This window comes from Coffea arabica, chromosome 5e (assembly GCF_036785885.1).
Source record: "Coffea arabica cultivar ET-39 chromosome 5e, Coffea Arabica ET-39 HiFi, whole genome shotgun sequence".
NCBI lineage: Eukaryota > Viridiplantae > Streptophyta > Magnoliopsida > Gentianales > Rubiaceae > Coffea > Coffea arabica.
This window is the reverse complement of record NC_092318.1, coordinates 10,730,346-10,752,170: the sequence shown is the minus strand read 5'-3', so window position 1 is coordinate 10,752,170 and position 21,825 is coordinate 10,730,346. Positions and strand designations below refer to the sequence as shown.

The window sequence follows — 21,825 nt, the reverse complement described above, 5'->3', positions numbered from 1 at the left end:
TTCTAACAGCTTTCTTCTGCTCTTCAACCTCAAGCTCCATAGGCTGAGCAATTATTTGAAGAAACGGAAACTCGCCAATATCTCCCAAAACTTCATCCAACACAGCAGCTCTACTAGATTTACGATAAAACTTCTTAAACAAATCATATATCTCATTCCGCAGTAAAATATTATTCGCTGAAGCTCTATCAGAACCAGCCAAAGAAGCATTCTGTCCATCAAATCCACCCAAACTCCCTACAACACCAGCTAATGACAATCTATTAAACAAAACTTCAACATCTGGATGCAAATCACGTAACACCCCAAAACGATTATGACTATAATCCATTTCTAAACGATAATGCTCAACCATAAGAAAAAAAATCTACACACTCTACTTATAGACAATAAAGCACAATATCACCTATATAATACCGCAAAGCTCCAAAGCTTCTGCTCAAAATCACATGCACACAGGATCACAAAGATTCCACAAAGAAAAAACAAACCAATTCACTGCGCACTACACACGCGTCACGCAAAAACAAACCTTATCCATATTATATACAAAACTTGCACACACGTACACGCACAAACTAAAAAAAGGAAACGCAAAAAATAAAGAAACAATTAATAATAAAGAAACAATTCATTCGCACTTATTCACAAAAATTCACACTATTTTATTACTCAATTTAATAATACATAAAAACAAAGCACTACTGCATTATTCAAGTACACTAAAAATAGAGCCAAACCAAGTGAAATTACATAACACATCGCTAACAAACACATTAACTAACACTCAACTTACTAAACACACTACTAAACACAAAAGTCTGCATAAACTCAACAATACTCTCTCAGTCATTGTTACTGCCGGTGCTGTCAAAAGAAGGCGACCGGGACATGAACAACAGTTCCTCGGCTACATCGAACTTGATTCTCGAAGCTATAAGTTCTAACATTGGCAACCTCCTCCCAGCAACCAATCCGCTGTCCAGCACAAGCCCCCACTCTCGCTCCTTATATAAAACCCTAAACAAATCACAAATCTCATTCTTCAGCACCAGATGAGTAACTTGAGATTGAGCTACAGATTCAGCAGGACGATTTCGACAAGAATTTGGCATAGGATAAGCACTAGCAGAACCAATACTCAACCTACTGAGCTCCTCCTCCAGCTCTGGACATGGATCTTGCACTGTTGAATTTGTCTTTCTACAGTGGTACTTTTTTCAACCGCAACTCTGCTTCCACGGCTTGTACTTTTGGCTGCTGCTCTTTGCTTCAAACTCTTGTACATTCATTGAACTGGGCAATCTGCACGGACGAATTTGGATTGTTTTTTGTTCTGACGCTTTCAAGAAGCACTTTGTCTCTTTGCTTCAAAACTCTTGTACATTTATTGAAATGGGCATTCATCACGCCGCGAAATAAGTTTCATTTTCATATGTCTGAATACTTCTTAAAAATATATTCTATCACAAATTTTTGAAAACACTGTAAAAAATAACTTATTTAAATGGGATTCATATATCTCTTTATATAGATTTGTATATATTCATAAGTACATGGATAATTACAATTATAGATCACAATTATCTAAAAATTCGTTTGATTTTTTTTTTAAATTTTAAAAAAATATTTGTAAACATATTTATGTCTGAATACTTCTTAAAAATATTCTATCAAAAATTTTTGAAAACACTGCCAAAAATAACTGATTCAAATGGGATTCATATATATTTTTATCTGTATATCAATACAATAAGTACATGGATAATTACAATTATACATTGCAATTATCTAAAAATTAGTTTCCATTTTTTTAAGTTTTAAAAAAATATTTGTAAACATATTCTACAAACTATTTTATTTTCAATACTTTGTAAAAACATTCTTATAATTTTTTTCAAAAACACTCTTAAAAGTAATTATTATTATTTTAGATTGAATTTATGTATACGTTTATATATTTGTGTATGTGAATAATAATCAATATATATATAATATAAGCATATGAATAATAATCTTTAATCAATATAATAAGTATATAGTAGATGCATATAAATCAAATATAAGTACATAGATAAGTGTGATTGTAGATAAGTCCCACTTTTATATATGTTAAAAATGTACAAACACGTGTGCATGGAGAAGTACAACTTATGCAAATACATAGATAATTGTGATCTCACAGAAATAGATATGCATGATTTGAACTCAAATACTTTTTCAATTTTACGATGCAAACCCTGATATCTAGCTGCTTAATATCTATGCTATGAATCTGAAAAAGGACAGAAGGGACTTTTTATTATGACCTGATGCTAATCTTTACTTAGCTGTCGACCACTGCATTTTCTTCTGTACCAAATATACACATGGTCTTCATGCAACGTCTTTTATATGCTCTGCTTTCCAGATTGTATGAGAATCTCCTTACCAATTCTCTTCAACTAAATACCTCAAACACCAGGTACTGCAATGTTAGTTGTTTCACAAATTTTTTTTTACTATCTTCTGATATCATTCTGATGTTTTGTTCTACTCATTTCCTTATTGATAGATAAAAAGATCTATGTTTAGTGACTTCAGATTTTTTTTTTAGCTTGCGACAGGTCTGCTTCAGAACTCTGTGCCTTGACTACCGATGGAGGTATTCCTTCACTAGCTCCTTTAACATACTCTTAAGTTTATTCAGTTTATTCAAAGTATTTTGTAACCACTTTTGTAGTTTCTGCTCTGGTATGGTTTACTTATTTCATCCAACGAACTGTGCTCTCTTCCCTGCATGCTTATATGGACAATAAAAATCAGTTGCATTAACTAACAAGCATCATGAATTCCTCTGAGTTATATGCACAAAACGATGATCTCAAAATTCGTGAGAAAAAAAATGAGAGGAATAAAAAAAACAGAGAAAAATTTGCTGGTCTTTCTGTCGAACAAAAGGAAGCTCATCGAAGAAAAAATAGAGAAGCGTATCACAGAAGAAAGATGAGCAAACTGTTGTCCAAGACGCTTGATCCACAATCTGTACAACCTACCAAACAGTGCAACATCAAACCATTTCTCAGACCATCCAGTACCAACAATGATAATAATGGTACGTATATACTCCAGGACAAAGCTTACAAACATTTTTAGTTTGTAGTTTTTGTGACTAAAAATATGAAACCATGGAAATATTTATTACTATACACAGGAGTGCTGATGCCACAGTTAATTCAACAGCATCTTCATGACACAGGTATGTATTTTGAGCTTTAGCCACCTATTTTTCTCATATTATTGCATTCCTATTCATTTTTTATCTCCTAAACATTCCATTTCTGTTGTTATACTTATATTGACGTTTAAAGCATCAAAAATTGCAGTTGGAAAATATAATAAAAGTACGCTTGCTCGAACATCTGATAGAAATGCCATTGGAGCTCTTTCTTCTAACCTTCAATTACCTGGCTCCAAGAATCAGACTAACACTGGTAAACTTCAACAAAATACCCCTCTGCATCAATATCACAGTAACAATGTTTTCCATATTTTCTATTTTTTTCCTTACTCTTAGCTTTACAAATGCATCATACTGGTTTCTCCACACTTAAGCTTGAAAATATCCTGTTTCTCTTCCACATGATACACATACAAATTGTTATTTGCATTTACAAATTGTTCTTGATACCCAAAATTATTATAATAATATATTTCTTGTTTTTTAATATGATCATCCATTTACTTTTTTCTATGCCACAGATAATCGATTCTGTGTATCCTACCCTGGATCAAAGCTCAAAAGTAGTCTCTTCTGCTTTTCTACTTATGAAGAAGGTATTCATTTCTATCATTTTCATGTAAATATAATTGGTTCTATAACAATTCTTATTTCAGCTACATAACTGTGCTTTTCTCAATTTTCTAAAACCTAGGTAATTCTTCAGCCACCAACCATAAGCATATATGCTCAGATAGTGCTCCACCGCATGACAAAGGTCTGAAACTACTGCAAATAACTTGTTGTTTAATTCTTTCAAATTACTTTCAGCACAAAAATATACTGTTCAATATATGATGCTTTACCATGTTCATCTCACTCTTCCACTATCATTTATTTACATTGCGTCGACAGCTGAATCTTTCATGTGTATGAACTGCTTCAAATTTCTTCCCCAAAACATAGAAGATGCTCCAGGTACTCAGCACTGCTACAACTTTAGATCTACAAGATTCTACTGATCCGTATTCAACTTCTACATACATTTCTTTTCTTTATAATACCATTGATTGCACAACTTTGGCTTTCTAGAATTGTTAGCATTTGCAACAGAATATCAAATGAGCCAACAATGCTTAAAATCTATTGCTAAAACACATAAAGGTACAGATACAACCTCAGTTATTAATTTTCATTATCTAATGAGCATTAGATTAAACCTCTGTATATTAGAGTTAATTACGTTCTGTTAATATCCACACAGGCAACAAACGTTCAAGGTCAAGAAAAACTCAGAAATCTCACACCAGAGGTACAAAAACAAAAACTCTTATGAATGTAACATGATATACATTCAAAACTTTTTTGTCATTCTTTTTTTTGTATTCAACAATTACTATCACATTCATTGTACTGTAGGTGAAAAAGTTCCAGATGGAATTGAAGCACTGAAATGCATCAGCAGTGAACCAGACATACTGGCTCCCAAACCAGATTGCAGCTATTGCGAAGCAAAAAAACTTTATTCTGAAACACCAAATTTCTGCTGTTCTGCTGGTCAGATAGTTCTCCAAGAGAACAAACTTCAAGATATTCTCATAGAACTATATACTGGTCATTCTGCTGAAGCTCTTTCTTTCAGAACATATGTCAGAACATATAATAATATGTTTGCCTTCACCTCTTTCGGAGTACATTATGACAGATCCCTATGCAGGAGAACTAATGGTATCTACACATTCAAAGTCCAGGGACAAACCTATCACTTCATCAAGGATCTTATTCCACATGAGTGCAGGACTGTTTATTTGCAGCTATATTTTCATGATACAGAGCATGAGTTAGAAAACAGACTGGCTACATCAGAGAACCTAACAGAAAGTGCAGTGAAAAAAATTATGCATGTCATGGAATCGAATCCATATGCCTCTTTTCTCCGAAGCTTAAAAAATGTTCCGAATCTCGACTCATATCAAATCGTCTTAAAGTCTCATTCAGAAAATGACCAGAGAGTTTGGAATCAACCAACTGCATCTCAAATTGCAGCCTTGTGGGTAGAGGGCCAAGAATCTGGAGAAGGATACAAAAGGCATATCCAAATCTATACTAAAGAAGGCAAGGATCATCTGGTGCACTACTATTATGGATGCTATGATCCATTGCAGTATCCGCTGCTGTTTCCATTTGGAGAGACAGGATGGCATCCTGGTATAAAAAGAACAGCACCACATAATCCAAACAAAAGGAAAAGATACAATAGAACAGCCAACTGCACTCCTGCTTCTACTGATTGCAAATCTGCAGAAGAACTAATAGCAGCTGAACACCAAGGTATAGCAAAAATTATAGTCAATAATTATATTCCTCAGTATACAGTTACTATATCATTAGATTGATATTGAATAACATGTTCTACAGCTTCTCACAATCCTGAAAACAATAAAGAGTTTGTATCTATGCGTGAGTATTACGCATACAAGTTGCAGATGCGGGAAAAATACACTCCAGGCATACTCAATACCGGCCGACTACTTCAACAATATGTCATCGATATGTACATCAAGATAGAATCTCAGAGACTTGATTATTACAGAAGCCGACAACAGTTAATAAGAAGAGAGGAACTTCAAGGCATAATGGACAGTGTCATGTCAGGACATTGCCAAGGATCCAAAATAGGTCAGCGAGTTATTCTTCCAGCATCATTCATAGGTGGTCCTCGCGACATGAGAAGAAGATATGTTGATGCTATGGCTCTCGTGCAAAAATTCGGCAAACCAGATTTATTTATCACTATGACATGCAATCCTTCATGGCCTGAGGTGAAAAAACACATGCTACCTACTGATGAAGGTCATAACAGACCAGACTTACTCGCTCGAGTTTTCCATGCTAAGCTTGATCTTTTGAAGGACCAACTCTTCAAGAAACAAATATTTGGAGCAGTAGCAGCTTATACCTATGTTGTTGAGTTTCAGAAACGTGGTCTACCGCATACTCATTTCCTCATAATTTTAGAGCCAGGTTCAAAACTTTATTCCACAGAATCCTATGATAAAATCGTCAGTGCAGAAATTCCAGATATAACAGCAAATCAACATTTATTCAGAATGGTTCGAAAGCACATGATCCACGGTCCTTGCGGAGCACAAAATCCAGATAATGTTTGTATGCAAGGAAATCAGAAGAAAAGATGCAGAAATAATTACCCAAAATCATTTGCTCAGACAACCTTTCATGGAAAGAATGCGTATCCTACTTATCGAAGGAGAAATGATGGACAGAAAATAATTGTTCGTGGCCATCAGCTTGATAACAGATGGATAGTTCCACACAACAGATACTTATTGGCAAAATTTGATTGCCACATAAATGTTGAAATCTGTTCCACTGTGAAAGCTGTCAAATATATATACAAATATATATACAAGGGTCATGATAGGATTCATTTCAGAGTAAACTCAGATGCTCCTGCTCAAGACAATAATAGCTCCCAACCTCTTCCAATCGATGAAATAAAGGACTTCCAATCAGCTCGATGGGTGTGTGCAGTTGAAGCAATTTGGAGAGTGTACAGATTTAACCTCAGTGAGATCCACCCTTCTGTAATTCATCTCCAGCTCCATCTACAAAACTGTCAGTCCATGAGTTTCACACCTGATCAAGACCTACGAGATGTAATCAGCAACAAGTATACAAAAAGAACTATGTTAACTGAATTCTTTTACATGAATTCTGTGGATGAGTTAGCTCAGGATCTTAAGTGCACATACAAAGAATTCCCAGAGCACTTCGTTTGGTACCCCGGAAGAAAAAAATGGGAACCTAGAAAGCAAAAGGACTGTATTGGCAGAATTGTCACAGCAGGTATAAAAGAAGGAGAACGTTATTTTCTTCGACTACTTCTAACACATGTGAAAGGCCCCAAATCATTTGAAGACCTCAAGACAGTGAATGGAACATACGTAAACACATTCCGTGAAGCAGCAATTCTCAGAGGATACTTTGAATCAGATACATCGCAAGAAGAATGCCTCGAAGAAGCCAGTTCATATCAAATGCCATACATATTGAGAAGGCTGTTTGCAACTTTGCTGGTACACTTTCCTCCATTAAATGCTAGAAAGCTATGGGAGAAATTTGAACATTGTCTATCAGAAGATTTCATGAAAATACCAGATATATCAACTGATGAAACACGATACAAGGTTCTAGAACAGATAAACAATTTTCTTGAATCTATGGGAAGAGATATTAACTCATATGCCCTGGTTCCATATCCTTTAAATTTTAATGATCTCAACAAGAGCACGAGGGACACAATAGCAGAGACAAGAATCACTGTGCTAGAGTCTGATCTGCAAAAAATTGATCTATTAAACAATGATCAGAAAACTGCCTTTGATATAATCACTCATGCAGTCTTCCAAAAGAAACATGGATGCTTTTTTGTTGATGGTCCAGGTGGAACCGGAAAAACTTTCCTTTATCGAGCATTATTAGCTGAGGCAAGATCCAAAGGATTCATTGCGCTGGCTACAGCATCATGCGGAGTAGCAGCTTCAATATTGCCCGGTGGGAGAACAGCTCACTCAAGATTTAACATACCATTAGATACAACAAAAAATAAGAATTGCAGAATCAGCAAGCAAAGTTCGTCGGCAGAACTTCTGCAAAAAGCCAGTCTTATAATTTGGGATGAAGCTCCGATGATAAATAAAGGTTCAATAGAAGCTGTTGATAGATTACTCCAGGATCTAATGGACTCAAACGCCTTATTTGGATCTAAAGTGATCGTTTTCGGAGGAGATTTTCGACAGGTATTACCAGTTGTTCCTAAAGGAACAAAATCAGAATTCATTGATGCCAGCATAGTCAACTCATATATATGGCCACACCTTCATAAGCTTCAACTTACAGAAAACATGAGAGCAAGGGATGATCCAGAATTCATTGAATATTTGCTTCGTGTTGGAAATGGAACAGAGCCTACTGTCAACAACGACTGCATACAAATACCTCCATCAATGCTGATAAGATATACAAATGATGAAGATTCAATCAAACAGTTGACTACCACGGTATTCCCAGATTTGTCAATATTCTCTCATCATGATTTCTCAGCTGTAAATCGTGCTATACTCACAACAAAAAATGAGTTTGTTGATCAGATTAATCAGCAGCTCATACACGATATGCCTGGTTGCATTCAAGAATACATTAGCCGAGACAAATGTATTGAAGATTCTGACCAAACAATCATGGAGGACTTCATAAATGCCCTAACACCAAATGGATTTCCACCTCACAAATTGATTCTCAAGCCAAACACTCCAATTATGCTCCTCAGAAATATTGATCCGCCCCAAGGACTATGCAATGGAACAAGGCTCATCTGCAAATCCTTAAAGTCCAATGTCATATATGCTACAATAAGTTGTGGAGAATTCACTGGCAAGGAAGTCTTCCTTCACAGAATCTGCTTCAGAATAGAAAATGATCCAGAGTCGCCAGTATCTTTTGAAAGAATACAATTTCCTATTCGACCATGCTTCGCTATGACTATCAATAAAGCTCAAGGGCAGACTCTAGATTTTGTGGGAATATATTTACGTGAACCAGTTTTTTCACACGGCCAGTTATATGTAGCAATGTCAAGAGCTAAGAACAAGAGTTCAATAAAAATTCTGATCAAACCAGCTATATTTAGCACTGGAGAAGACTCAATAACACATAATGTAGTATATAGAGAAGTATTAGATTTGGCAAATGAATAACTTTCTTATCTATTCATGCGCATATGGTTCTATAGCATACATTAAGAATTCTGTTCTCATATTTCTGCTCAGAAACTACCCATTACTTGCTCTTCTGAATTACAGGATGACAGAAAAGTGATAGGTTTTGCTGAAATCGTTCCCGGACTTCAATACTGGACAACGATAGCCCAAGTCCTTGACAAGCAGAAACCTCTACTATCAAAAGCAGGAAATCGTTATCAGAAGCTTACTCTGATTGATAACCAGGTAAACACATGAATAAATTCTGTCACAGAATTATTATATCTCACTGTACACTTTCGCATTCTAATCAAAACCAAATTTCATGTATAGGGAATTACAGTGGAAGCTATGATATACAAGTCAGATATAGAATTCTTCCGCAACCACTTCAACTTGTACAAACGTTACATGATATCCAATGCAAGAGTTGAATACACTCCGCTGGAATACCGTGCACATGAAAATCAATGCACCTGGTATATTGACAACTCTACCATTGTCCAAGCAATCGATGAAGCAAGCCCTCCAGAAATTCCCTCTGTTTTCACATTCACACCTTTCAGAAGATTCTATCAACATATTGATGACACTTCAGACATAGGTAATGCACAGGAGTTAAATTCAGCTTTATAATACTCAATACATGACTATTTAGTTTACCTCTAATAAATGACAAAAACAGATACCCTTGGCATTGTTGCACAAGTTCATCCACGAAATCACAGAGGCCCTACCCCAACCAGAGAAATTGTCATCATAGATAACAGGTAACTTGCATGATTTATCAACCAATGGCTTTGCACAGAACACAATCTTCATTTTAATCCATATACAATAATGCGACATAAATATCTAACCAACTATATTGCAGCTTCATGCCAGTCATCCTAACTTTGTGGGGTGAGCATGAAACAGATGAAGGGCAGACTATTGCAAATATCATTCAATCAATGCCACTCATTGTCGCACTTCGAGTGAAGGTCTCATCCTATCACAGTAAGTAAATCTCAAAATATTAGAACTAAATCTTTTATACAATCCATCATCTTTTAATACACATAATGCTCCAGCTCTGAATCTATCAACAAAGTTTGGCTCAAGTATTTTGGTGAACCCTCCTATACAACAAGGTGCCTCACTGAAACAATGGTAACCACTTGCTCTCATACAAACCCACCAACTATTGTCATACAAATATCTTTAAAATAGTTTAATAGCTAATCATCACCATCTGCTTATAAGGGCTGTGGAAAACAAGTCACAAATTACTGAGCTCATTGCACAAAAGGCATACTGTGATCGAGCAAAACTCCTACCACAACCCTCAGAAGATGAGCTCTGCACAATCGCAGACTTCCTAAAATTCCCAACGGTAAGATTCTACAACTCTAACGTCCATACTTCTCTACTGCTTATATCTGCCACAGAATCAAGCAGCTGATAATGTATTTTGTTCTCAGAAAAAAGCTTACTGGATTCAAGGAACTCCACGATTTCTCGACAGAAGCCAGCACTTATGGTATAATGCATGCTCAAACTGTCACAAATCATTCAGAGCAAAACCACTCTGGAAAATTGTCTGCACTTCCTGCAATAAGCAAGTGAATGTCGTTCCAAGGTAACTAACAAAACAACAATATCATAAATTATTCCACCACTCATCACTGCACTAATATCTAATCCCAATTGCAGATGCAGATTAACCATAGAGCTGGCTGACTACTCTGGAATGCTCACACTTGATCTATATGACAATGATGCAGAGCAACTATTGCCCTTCACTCTACTTGAAATTCAAGAACTTGAAGACAAGGTTAGTATATCGCCAGCACTAAAATTTATTAACCACCAGTTATATAAGAACTGCAACACATTGTATCAACTAATACTCAAATATCAATATTACAGCACCAGCTCAACTACATTGCTATTGAACAAGCTATTGAAAACACCATTCTCACTTGCTTTGTGAAAAAAATGATGGGAAACCGTGGATCCGGGGACACAGAAAAATACACAGCCATAATAGTGCACAAAGCAAATGCTGCAGAAATCATATCAAAGATTCCTACAACCCCAGCATCGATTGCTACTTCCTCCACATGCGCTTCCTCGACTCCAGGACCATCAACTGCAGAAGCTGTCCCAAAACACTCAACTTTTGACAGTGAATTATTCACAGCTCTCAAAATTACAGAAAGTCCAACTAAGAGACAACGCACTGACGTGACTGATATGGAGCAGTAGAATGTAATATCCTTACTTAAACTTTTGATACACCTTTTGAACATCTGATCATTAGCAATGTCCAATATTGTATATAACGCTGATGCAGCTAGATAGCTAAAGATCTGAACCAGATCATTCGCTCAGCTTGCCTACGCTTTTGAATATTTTGTATATCACAAAAAACTGTAGGCTATGCTTTTTGAAGAGCAACTCTGTAAATTACATCCATGCTATGTTTATAAAATGTACTTCTATCCAGGCTACATGCCATAGCTTCACAAAATCCCCTTCTGTGCAGGCTACTATTTTTTTTTTCTCATCTCTCCCATTTAAATTCCTAAGTATGTCTTGTATATTTTTCTCCTACTGTTTTTTCGTGCCGTAAGTTTATTCATAAAACCATTTGACTGCAGGAAACAACAACTGTTTATTAATTTGAACATATATTTTTTAGTTTGAGTACTGAGTTCCAACAAAGAACTTCAGAACATGAACATATGATTTCTGTCAGCATCAGGAATATTTTACCCCAATTCCTTCAGTTTCTCCTTTACCCTTTTCTCTTTGTTTCATGTAGTTTACTTATCCGACAAACCTTAACCTTGGAATGATCATGATAAAAACTGGTACAAAATCTACATTCTTTATTCAACTCAAATACTTGAACAGATACATAAACACACTAAAATACTTGAACAGATAACATTCCCAACATCTACAGAAAATAATAACTAAAGCCAACAAAACAAATATACAAAACAAACAAAACATAAACACACTAAACCATAGCACTTCTAACAGCTTTCTTCTGCTCTTCAACCTCAAGCTCCATACGTTGAGCAATTATTTGAAGAAACGGAAACTCGCCAATATCTCCCAAAACTTCATCCAACACAGCAGCTCTACTAGATTTACGATAAAACTTCTTAAACAAATCATATATCTCATTCCGCAGTAAAATATTATTCGCTGAAGCTCTATCAGAACCAGCCAAAGAAGCATTCTGTCCATCACATCCACCCAAACTCCCTACAACACCAGCTAATGACAATCTATTAAACAAAACTTCAACATGTGGATGCAAATCACGTAACACCCCAAAACGATTATGACTATAATCCATTTCTAAACGATAATGCTCAACCATAAGAAAAAAAATCTACACACTCTACTTATAGACAATAAAGCACAATATCACCTATATAATACCGCAAAGCTCCAAAGCTTCTGCGCAAAATCACATGCACACAGGATCACAAAGATTCCACAAAGAAAAAACAAACGAATTCACTGCACACTACACACGCGTCGCGCAAAAACAAACCTTATCCATATTATATACAGAACTTGCACAGACGTACACGCACAAACTAAAAAAAGGAAACGCAAAAAATAAAGAAACAATTAATAATAAAGAAACAATTCATTCGCACTTATTCACAAAAATTCACACTATTTTATTACTCAATTTAATAATACATAAAAACAAAGCACTACTGCATTATTCAAGTACACTAAAAATAAAGCCAAACCAAGCGAAATTACATAACACATCGCTAACAAACACATTAACTAACACTCAACTTACTAAACACACTACTAAACACAAAAGTCTGCATAAACTCAACAACACTCTCTCAGTCATTGTTACTGCCGGTGCTGTCAAAAGAAGGGGAGCGGGGCATGAACAACAGTTCCTCGGCTACATCGAACTTGATTCTCGAAGCTATAAGTTCTAACATTGGTAACCTCCTCCCAGCAACCAATCCGCTGTCCAGCACAAGTCCCCACTCTCGCTCCCTATATAAAACCCTAAACAAATCACAAATCTCGTTCTTCAGCATCAGATGAGTAACTTGAGATTGAGCTACAGATTCAGCAGGACGATTTCGACAAGAATTTGGCATAGGATAAGCACTAGCAGAACCAATACTCAACCTACTGAGCTCCTCCTCCAGCTCCGGACATAGATCTTGGACTGTTGAAAACACTCGATCATTATGTGCCATATATCCACCTGCAAATCAACGAAGACTGATAAATACTCACTCACCAAATGAACTTAAACTAACGCTCGGAATAATCACATCCCGTCAAGGTTATTAATGAATTTTCACCCTTTGAATATATCTACTCTTTACCAGAGCATAATGCTTCGCATTGCCAAAACTATGCAACCGCATATTTCCTCAACAGTACATCCCGCACGTGCTTCTTATGTGTATAGAAAGAAAAACGATATATATACAAAGAACCACTAACTATACACATATAAATACCAAAAAACAAATCCCACCATCATATCATATAATATAAAAAATACAAATACTATCCGAACATTGAACAAAATTCAAAATAAAAAAAACACATAAAAAATACTGAATTATGCACAAAAAACTCAAAAAAAAGAAAAATTAGGATAATGCTAAAAGAACCATATCCTATAAACAAAGTTTCTGAAAAAATCCCAAAAACATACTAACACATCAAATAATCCACCAATTTTTAAATACACCAACCTGGCGCCCGCGCATTGCGCGGGATAGCTTACCTAGTAACTGGAAACCCGGCCGGTTTTGTCAACGAACCAGGTCTTGTCAAAAAATTTTATTGCCTTTGTTGGAGTTCGAACCTTGCAACACTACAACATACTTATAGGCTACTTCGAAATATGCTAATAGAATAGCTTTATTATAATATATAAATATGTTTTCAATTCTATCTTTTTTTTTCTCTAAAACAAATATATTGGAATCTTTTAATAAAAATTTATTACCCTCCAAACTCTATAAGTTATAAAATGGATTTCAAAAATAACATATTACATAATTCATTTTAAAGACAAATATTATTTTTAATAATTGTTTACACTTAAAATTCATAAATAAGCTAGATAATTACACTAAATATAGATAAAATTTTACACTTGAAGTTTGGTGTATTACTAAATAACTTTATATTTGATTGATTCTTATATGAATTAATTATTTTATAGCAAATTAAATTAAATGAGCTTTTGCTATGGCATTATTTATTACAATTTATATCATATATCTTATATAAAAAATTATGAAATATAATATTTAAATATATTTGGTGACCCACCGGTTGAACCAGTAACCCGTTGACCCACCTCCTTCGCCGGGTTCCTTCCCGGATTGGGTTTAATAACTATGCAAAATAACACCTTCATTTATTGGAGGATGGAGGTCGCATTTGGGCTCCATCCCTCCGTTCAATGATTTCTTTTTTTTTTAAGTAATAAAATCTCTCCTAAAATTTCTACTAAGAGTATTATCCTTTTCTAGAGTTTTCTAGTGAGAAATTCTTCTATGTTAGAGTTTTTCTAGTGAGAGTTTGTTTTCTTGTGAGATTCCTAGTAAGCGTTTTCTATTATTTTATGTTTTTTTGGTTCTTTTTCCTTTATCAAATCTCAATTTTTTTTCAGATTGGTTTGTCAATTCTAAAGTTTTCGAGTCTATTTTGTCAGATCTCAACTTAATATATGGGTCTAAAGTAGATAAATAGCGGATTTGGCTAGGAAAGAAGAGATGCATTGATGCATTAGATGTTCGTTAAATTAAAAGATATTGATATCATTTTGAATAAGTTAGAGATTTATAATGCAACATTTGTAATTTTCTCAAATTTGGTGTATTTGTAGATGCCTCGAATATGTTATTCCTGTAACATCTTTGATGATGTATTTTCTAACATTAGTATAGATGTTATGAATGAAATGAGTATTTCTATAAAAAAAAAAAATAGAAGACTTTATGTCAAATAGATCATAAATATTATTGGAGTAAAATGAATTTGAAATTTCAACTTCATTTATATACAGCCAGAACTTCCTTGTAACTAAAGCCCAATTTTGATCTTGATAGGAATTTAAATTTTCTTAACTTTCACTAAAGGATATCCGTGTCGATTTAATTGGACAATTCAATTTCTCATTAGAACCCCAAACTCTAGTGTTTTCAAATTAGGGGGAATTGCAATTTTAGTCCCTAATGTGCGGTCTATATGCTAAATTTGTTTCCAATGTTTTGGTCAAAACAAATCTAGTTCTCAAAATTTGTGATTTTTGGCAGATCTAAGACAATTGATGGAAATAGAATAATGGCTAACGGTCAACATCAAAATACCGTTAGTCAACATCTTTGACTTTGTATTTTTTGGTCTCCAATGTTATGATTTTGAATCATTATATTTTTTTATTTTTAAATAGCGATAGTAAGAGTTTTAGTATGAATTGAGATATAAATAAAATGAAATATTATTAAATGGATAATAAGAATTTTAATTAAACCTTCTTCTTCTCTTCTTTATTTTTATTTCATTTATTCATGCTACTAATATATCATATGTTTCTTTTCTTTTGCATAGTTAGTATCAAATTTGGAATAATATACGTATAAAATTATTGTTTCTCACTACCAATATTTAATTGATAATGAATTTAATTATTTTTATTTCTAACGATAATAAAAAAAACTTAATTAAATATCCCTTTAAAATATAAGGAATACTATATTTTTGTAAATTAAGTTGTTCTTTTTTTTTTTTGCATTTTATTAGGTTATGAATTGAGTTTGAAATAAAGTTGGCATTTTATATACATCATATGACTCATAAAATGATTATCAAAGTACATAAATATTAAAATAAATACTTTAAAATTACAATATTGAAGCATTAGTTTTTAATCGGTAGGACATATAAAAATAAAAGATATTTTCTTAAGAATTCCTAAAATTACTTTTGATATTTACCTTCACTAGTTCTTATAAATACAATGGCTAACTACAAAAATTTGAAGCTTATGAGCACAAGACATTCAACAATTTTTGTAGTAATAACTATAATAAACTTGGATTATAAAACTAGAATTCTCCTTTGTGACGCCCCACTTCTCCCTAAAGCGAACTAAAGGGTATCCGCGGGACGCCTGCCCAACTCTCGCCATGACTCAAGCAACTCCATTCAAGCTTATTACCAGTCTACACAACACAAGTAAATAACTTAAATATAGTAAATGCGGAAGCGTTCAAGTTTAACAATAGTCATCCATTATCCAACCCGCACGTCGGGTGTTCAAAGTACATCATAAATTTCAAATATACATCACGCCCCAAATGTTACATTTCAATTCCAAAAGTACAAGCCAAAACCAAAGGCATAGCCAAAATATAGTAGAAATCCTAAACAAAAGTACATCAGGAGGGTTTCTCCAATACATCTCCGAGTTCAATCTTGTTAAGGAAAACAAATCTACAGGGTGAGCAAAACGCTCGTGAGGCCAAGAACACACATGCAAGCAAGTAGTCAAGATAACAGTCACAAATAACAGTTTAAGAGATAATTACAAGTAATTAATAAAGCCAGTAAAAGTAAACAGAAACAATTCAAGGATATAGTAGCTCTCAAGAGCTAAGTTCCACTTGCTGTGTCGATGACATTCGTATACCTCCCCGCGATGACACTCCGTCAACCGGGTCAGTATTTCCAATCCGTAGAACTCCACTAACTTCCCATCCGTCCACCGTACACCGCTCCGGGCCCGTACGACATTTATAAGACGATACTCCACGAGTATGCCAAGAAAGATCTCTCAATAGATCAAGCTTATCATGTGAATCTCATGGCTCACCGAGGTTTCCGACCAAACCAATGCCGACTCGAGTTCCAAGGTCGGCCTATGAGTTTGGGCGTCCCCCATGTACATGTAAATGTCGAAGAGATTCACTCCAACGACATATGCACTCATAGCATACCAAGTCATGTATACAAGTATTTGACAGGTCCAAGCATGTAATTCAGGATATGTAAGTCTAGCAAGTCAGGCCAAGCATAAATCAATTATTTCAAATGAGTACGAGTGCGATAAAGTAGACACTCGACTCCATTTTATCAAAACCAGGTAGATTAAGCAAGACAAGCATGTATCAAGTTCACAGGAATTCAAGTAAACATGCACTTGACACTCACCAAGTAGTAAGTAGTTTCAACCGAAATTTAAGCGTTCACCGTGGGATCCTCTTGAGGGTCCTCGTGTGCGCTTGAGCAAATAATAGTGAAGTATCACTCATATATCCCAATTATCAAGGAAGGTTGTACACTAGTACAATCTAAGGAAATTTCATGAAAACGAACCTCAATTACTCGTAAATCGAGGTTTAAATGGAGTTTCTTAAAGTACACGGGTAATCGAGTTTTCATTTTGGGAAAGCAAGTATAAAACGTTCAAGAAATATTGAAGGAATAAGGAGTACTTGAAAACTCCCTTCCCTTGGAATTTGGAAAAACTTCAGGTTTGATACGATACTTTGAAAAATCGTATCTCACATTCTACATGTCAAAAATTGAAAAACTTGGTGCCGTTGGAAACCTATTTGAAAGTACTAAAAGTTCTTAGAATACACTTTTCTAAGATTCCAAATGAAAAACATTCAAAAATGAGCTCAAAGACGCTGATTTGGTTCATAAGGCAGATTTAAGTTGGTTTTTGGCCAACTTTGAAAATTCGGCAAAATTCACTTGATTGAAACTAGCCTTTGAAATTCGTAACTCTATGATGTTGTAATCCAAGTTTACAACAAAAGAAGCTGAATGAGAAATGAAGTTTTGAGTACCAAGATATGGTAGCTCAAAGTTACCCAAATTTCCTTATTAAACAAGGGTTTTCCAAAATTAAGTCTTGAAATTTGGTAATTTAGTCGAGTAGCGAAATGGACTCGGATTGGTACCAAATTTGGCAGTATAATACTCCTATATAAAGGGTGTCCCTCTATCAAATTTCATGGAAAAATACCTTCGGAAAGGTAGTCAACCAAACAACTAAAGTTTCGAAAAATCCCAAGGTAGAACTGCCTTGAGCTTTTTGTTTTCCATTCCAAACATTTGGTCAAGGAAAATTCTTCAAACATGGTTTATTTGTGTGGAAAAAACCTGAGGAACATTCGTGGTACATTTGGTAAGTGTTTTAATTCCAAGAAATTCAATTGGTAAGTCTACACCAAGTCTAACATTTACTTTGCCCAAAATTTAGGGTTTTCAAGAACAGGGTAGGTTTCGTATTTTGATCACAAATTACTCAATTCAACTCGGAATTAAGCATGGTTAGTGGCGTTGGAAAATAAATTCATAAAACTATAATTTCACAGAAGAAATCATTTTGAAATTCAGCACAAAACTAGCTCAAATTTGAGCCTCAAGTTGCAACCTCTGTACTTCGTTCTAGGAAAACAGAGAAACAGGACAGTCATCTTAAAACGGTTGGTACGGAATACTCGGGTGGAATTAGGGGTTGCATTTTATACCGTTGGAAAGCTGGGAATGTCTAGTTTCAAATTCCATTGATGGCACTCGATTTTGATATCGGAGTACAGAGTTATGGATGAAACAAGTGAGCTGTCTGAGCATTACGGGAACAGTTTTCCAGATTTACTAGCTTCACAAAATTAATCCATTTGACCAACCAAACCTCAATATTTTTTAATGAAATTTTATACACCATCTATACAACATATAAACATCATATACCAGCCATTAAATCCCCAAAATTCCATAGAAATAGGTACGTTCAAAGCAGGGGCAGAATCGGAACGTTTTACCCCATGCACTCCTTGAAGTTTATACTAATAATACACCATTAATCTACCATTTTGAGCACTAAACCAACATTAAATCCATCATCAATCATCACATCAGCCATCATCCAAGAGTGGGAGTTCATAGAGCCCACATTCAAAATTTTCCAACAATAACAAGCTACCCACATGAATAACTAAGCTCATAAGTGTAAATCAACTTCTATAAACCAAGTTTCTAGGTTTAGATCATCACTTACTCTAGTTGATGTCCAAGGCAGTGATTTCAGTCCTTTTTGCTCCAGCAAAACCGTGAATGTTAGCTCCTTTTTGCAGCTCAATAAGGTCTCCAAGTGTAGAGCTAAGTGTGGGTGAAATTTGGTGTGAGTTGGATGAAGATTGGTGAAGTTTTGTGAAGAAAATTTTGAAGAACAATGGTGTTCTTTTCCCTTGAGTTGGCCGGCCAAAGAGAGGTGAGGAGAGAGAGTATTTTGATCAAATTTAGCTTCCTAAGGAAGATTCATTTGTGTGGCCCATATTTGTGCAAAAGTCAACTCTCTAATAGTGCGCGTACGCGCGCGTTTTGGCTCGATTCCTCTCGAGTTTATTTCACTAGTGCACTAAACCTCTAATACACTTATATTCATATAAATATTATTCACCCTTAATTTTTCCAAAATAATGGTCTAAATTCCCTCAATTAATCGCGCGCGTGAAAACGCGTATTTCCAAATTAGGCGCGATAAAGTGAAACCTTCGAGAAATTCTTATAACGATCGTACCACTAACTATCACTTGAGTACTTAAACCTAAAATTACCTATTTTTGGACCATCGTACATGTCTCCAATTTCCGAGTTTATTGTACTCCCAATTGGCTAAAATTTTCAAACACGTTTTCACTATTTTCATTAATCGAGCTTCTAAAAAAAATTAATTTTTGAAGCAAGTCACTTTAAAAATATAATGAAGTCATAATTCCATGTATTTAAGTCTAATAAGGTTAGAAAATAATAATCGGAGTAAATATTCAGATAAATAATTAAATAAGCAAAAGTAGGAGTCGAAAAATACTAATTTTTTTACGAGTCCTCACATCCTTTCTTCCAATACTTTATGTTTTATTTATTACTATTATATTTTATGCATAAACTTAGGCAATAATATACCAATAAAAAAATAAAACATAAAGTATGCAAAAGGAAATAAAAAGAAGGAAAAATAAAAAAATATGATATAATATTAGCATGAATAAGTGAAATAAAAATAAAAAGATAAATAAAATATAAATTATGCAAAAGAAAAGAAACATTTGATATATTATTAGTATGAATAAATGAAATAATAAAAAAAAAGAAAAAAGTTTAATTATAATTTTTATTAACCATTTAATACCGTTTCATTCTAAATTGGATCCCAATTTATGTTAAAATTCTTAATATCACTATTTAAAAATTAAAAAAAATAATGACTCAAACTCGAAACATTGGAGACCAAAATTGCAAAGTCAAATTTATTGACTAACAACAATTTGATGTTGGCCCTTAACCATTATTCCATTTCCACTATTAGTCCTAAGTTTACCTAAAATTACAAACTTTGGGGATTAAATTTGTTTTGACCGACTCATTGAGAACAAATTTGGCACATAAATCAAATATTGCATACCAAAGCTATAATTCTCCTTTTCAAATTAAGTTACTTTCCTTAAAGCCCAGGATAGTCAATCTAGAATACACCATGATATCTGCCATGCACTCATGGCCCCTATTAAAGGTAGAATATAGACTAAGGATGCGTTTGATAAAAATGAACTTTGAAAACTGAAATTTGAAATTTGAATCTATTAAGTTGTTGAATTGTTAAATGTTAAATCAAATACATTTAAATGTATATCACATTTATTGATTATCACGCCCCATTTTTTGAAAAATAAAAGAGAAATAGTGAGTTTAAAATGAGTTTTTATTTTATTTTAGAAAATAAAGAAAAGCGGGCTAAAATGGGACAAAGAAAATGTGACTGTTTGGGTCCAAAATAATAATTGAAAAAGGATTTTTAGAAAAAAATAAAATCACCACTTGGTATCGAATTTAGGTGTACCAAGTTGTCCAAAATATTTGAAAATGAAAAGAAGTAAATAAAACCCTTTCAGACTATTTTAAGTCTTCGAAAATGAGTTCGGGAGTCACGATTGAAGAAAGTAAGGTCAAGATTTTGATTAAGGCACCCTTTCAACCTAGTCAAGGCTAGTTGCAGGATTTAGTCAAAAATTTTTCTAATCTAACCTATAAAACTTATCACATTTGGATGCTTCTATATGGACGCAAATCTAGACCTAAGGGCTATCGAAAGAGATGAAATGTCTCTTTGAAACTTAATTGGTACAAGTCACATTAATTGTGAAATCCAAAAATAATCCGTTGAAGATGTCACAAATATGCAAAAAATGAGATTCAAAAAAAAAAAGTTAGAATATATAAATAAATATATATGATCTAAAAGAAGGGAATGCAATATAACCGATATGGGAGACTAAAATTTGTGACTCAATTTTCCTTCTTATAGAGGCGATAAGAGTGTGCTAAAACTAAGAAGTCATACTTGTTCATTTCCCATATTTGAAGGGTGATTCTTCTAATCTAGTCAAGTAAATGGATTAGCTTACTTCTAATTTTCTAGAATGAGATACAATTCTAAATGATATGGTCAAAACATATAGAGGATAAGGGAATAATAGTAGGAGAAATATCATACAATTGAAAATAACCTAAAATGGGAAAAAAATGCGTAAGATGCAATAAATGTCACACCAAAACATGAATCTAGCGTATCGATAGTGTAAAAGGTCTAGTATTGGACTAACTCATTTCTACAAATCCTCACTAGCATTGGACTATTGAGAAATCGAGAAACAGCCACAACTAGCATTGGACTAGTGTGGTGATGTCATCCGTTCATTATAAATAAATAAAGTATATAAAACATAATTAAAGCAAATAAACACATAAACCATGTACACA

At 34.1% G+C, this 21,825-nt stretch overlaps 1 protein-coding gene and 1 long non-coding RNA gene across 5 annotated transcripts; one reads left to right on the top strand and one right to left on the bottom strand.

Moving 5' to 3' along the window:
* Window positions 1–2,164: 2,164 nt before the first annotated feature.
* LOC113709820 (uncharacterized) lies at window positions 2,165–9,183 on the top strand. Of its 4 annotated transcripts, none has more exons than XM_072048401.1 (13): window positions 2,165–2,464; window positions 2,597–2,644; window positions 2,907–3,094; window positions 3,194–3,238; window positions 3,366–3,473; window positions 3,742–3,816; window positions 3,915–3,977; window positions 4,115–4,177; window positions 4,292–4,363; window positions 4,464–4,511; window positions 4,619–5,530; window positions 5,618–8,280; window positions 8,371–9,183. In XM_072048401.1, exons 1-13 carry the CDS (start codon window positions 2,370–2,372, stop codon window positions 8,974–8,976), a joined length of 4,986 nt encoding a protein of 1,661 aa, XP_071904502.1. In that variant the 5' UTR covers window positions 2,165–2,369; the 3' UTR covers window positions 8,977–9,183. The 4 variants fall into 4 exon arrangements, with proteins under 4 accessions (XP_071904502.1, XP_071904500.1, XP_071904501.1 ...); XM_072048402.1 differs by lacking the exon at window positions 8,371–9,183 and having other exon boundaries at window positions 2,169–2,464; window positions 5,618–8,019; window positions 8,120–8,248; XM_072048399.1 differs by having other exon boundaries at window positions 5,618–9,183.
* Window positions 9,184–12,622: 3,439 nt separating this feature from the next.
* On the bottom strand, window positions 12,623–13,637 carry LOC140006209 (uncharacterized). The gene is made up of 2 exons (XR_011813841.1): window positions 13,353–13,637; window positions 12,623–13,228 (listed from the first exon to the last, which is right to left on the bottom strand). It is a non-coding gene; the product is annotated as an uncharacterized lncRNA (long non-coding RNA).
* Window positions 13,638–21,825: the final 8,188 nt, after the last annotated feature.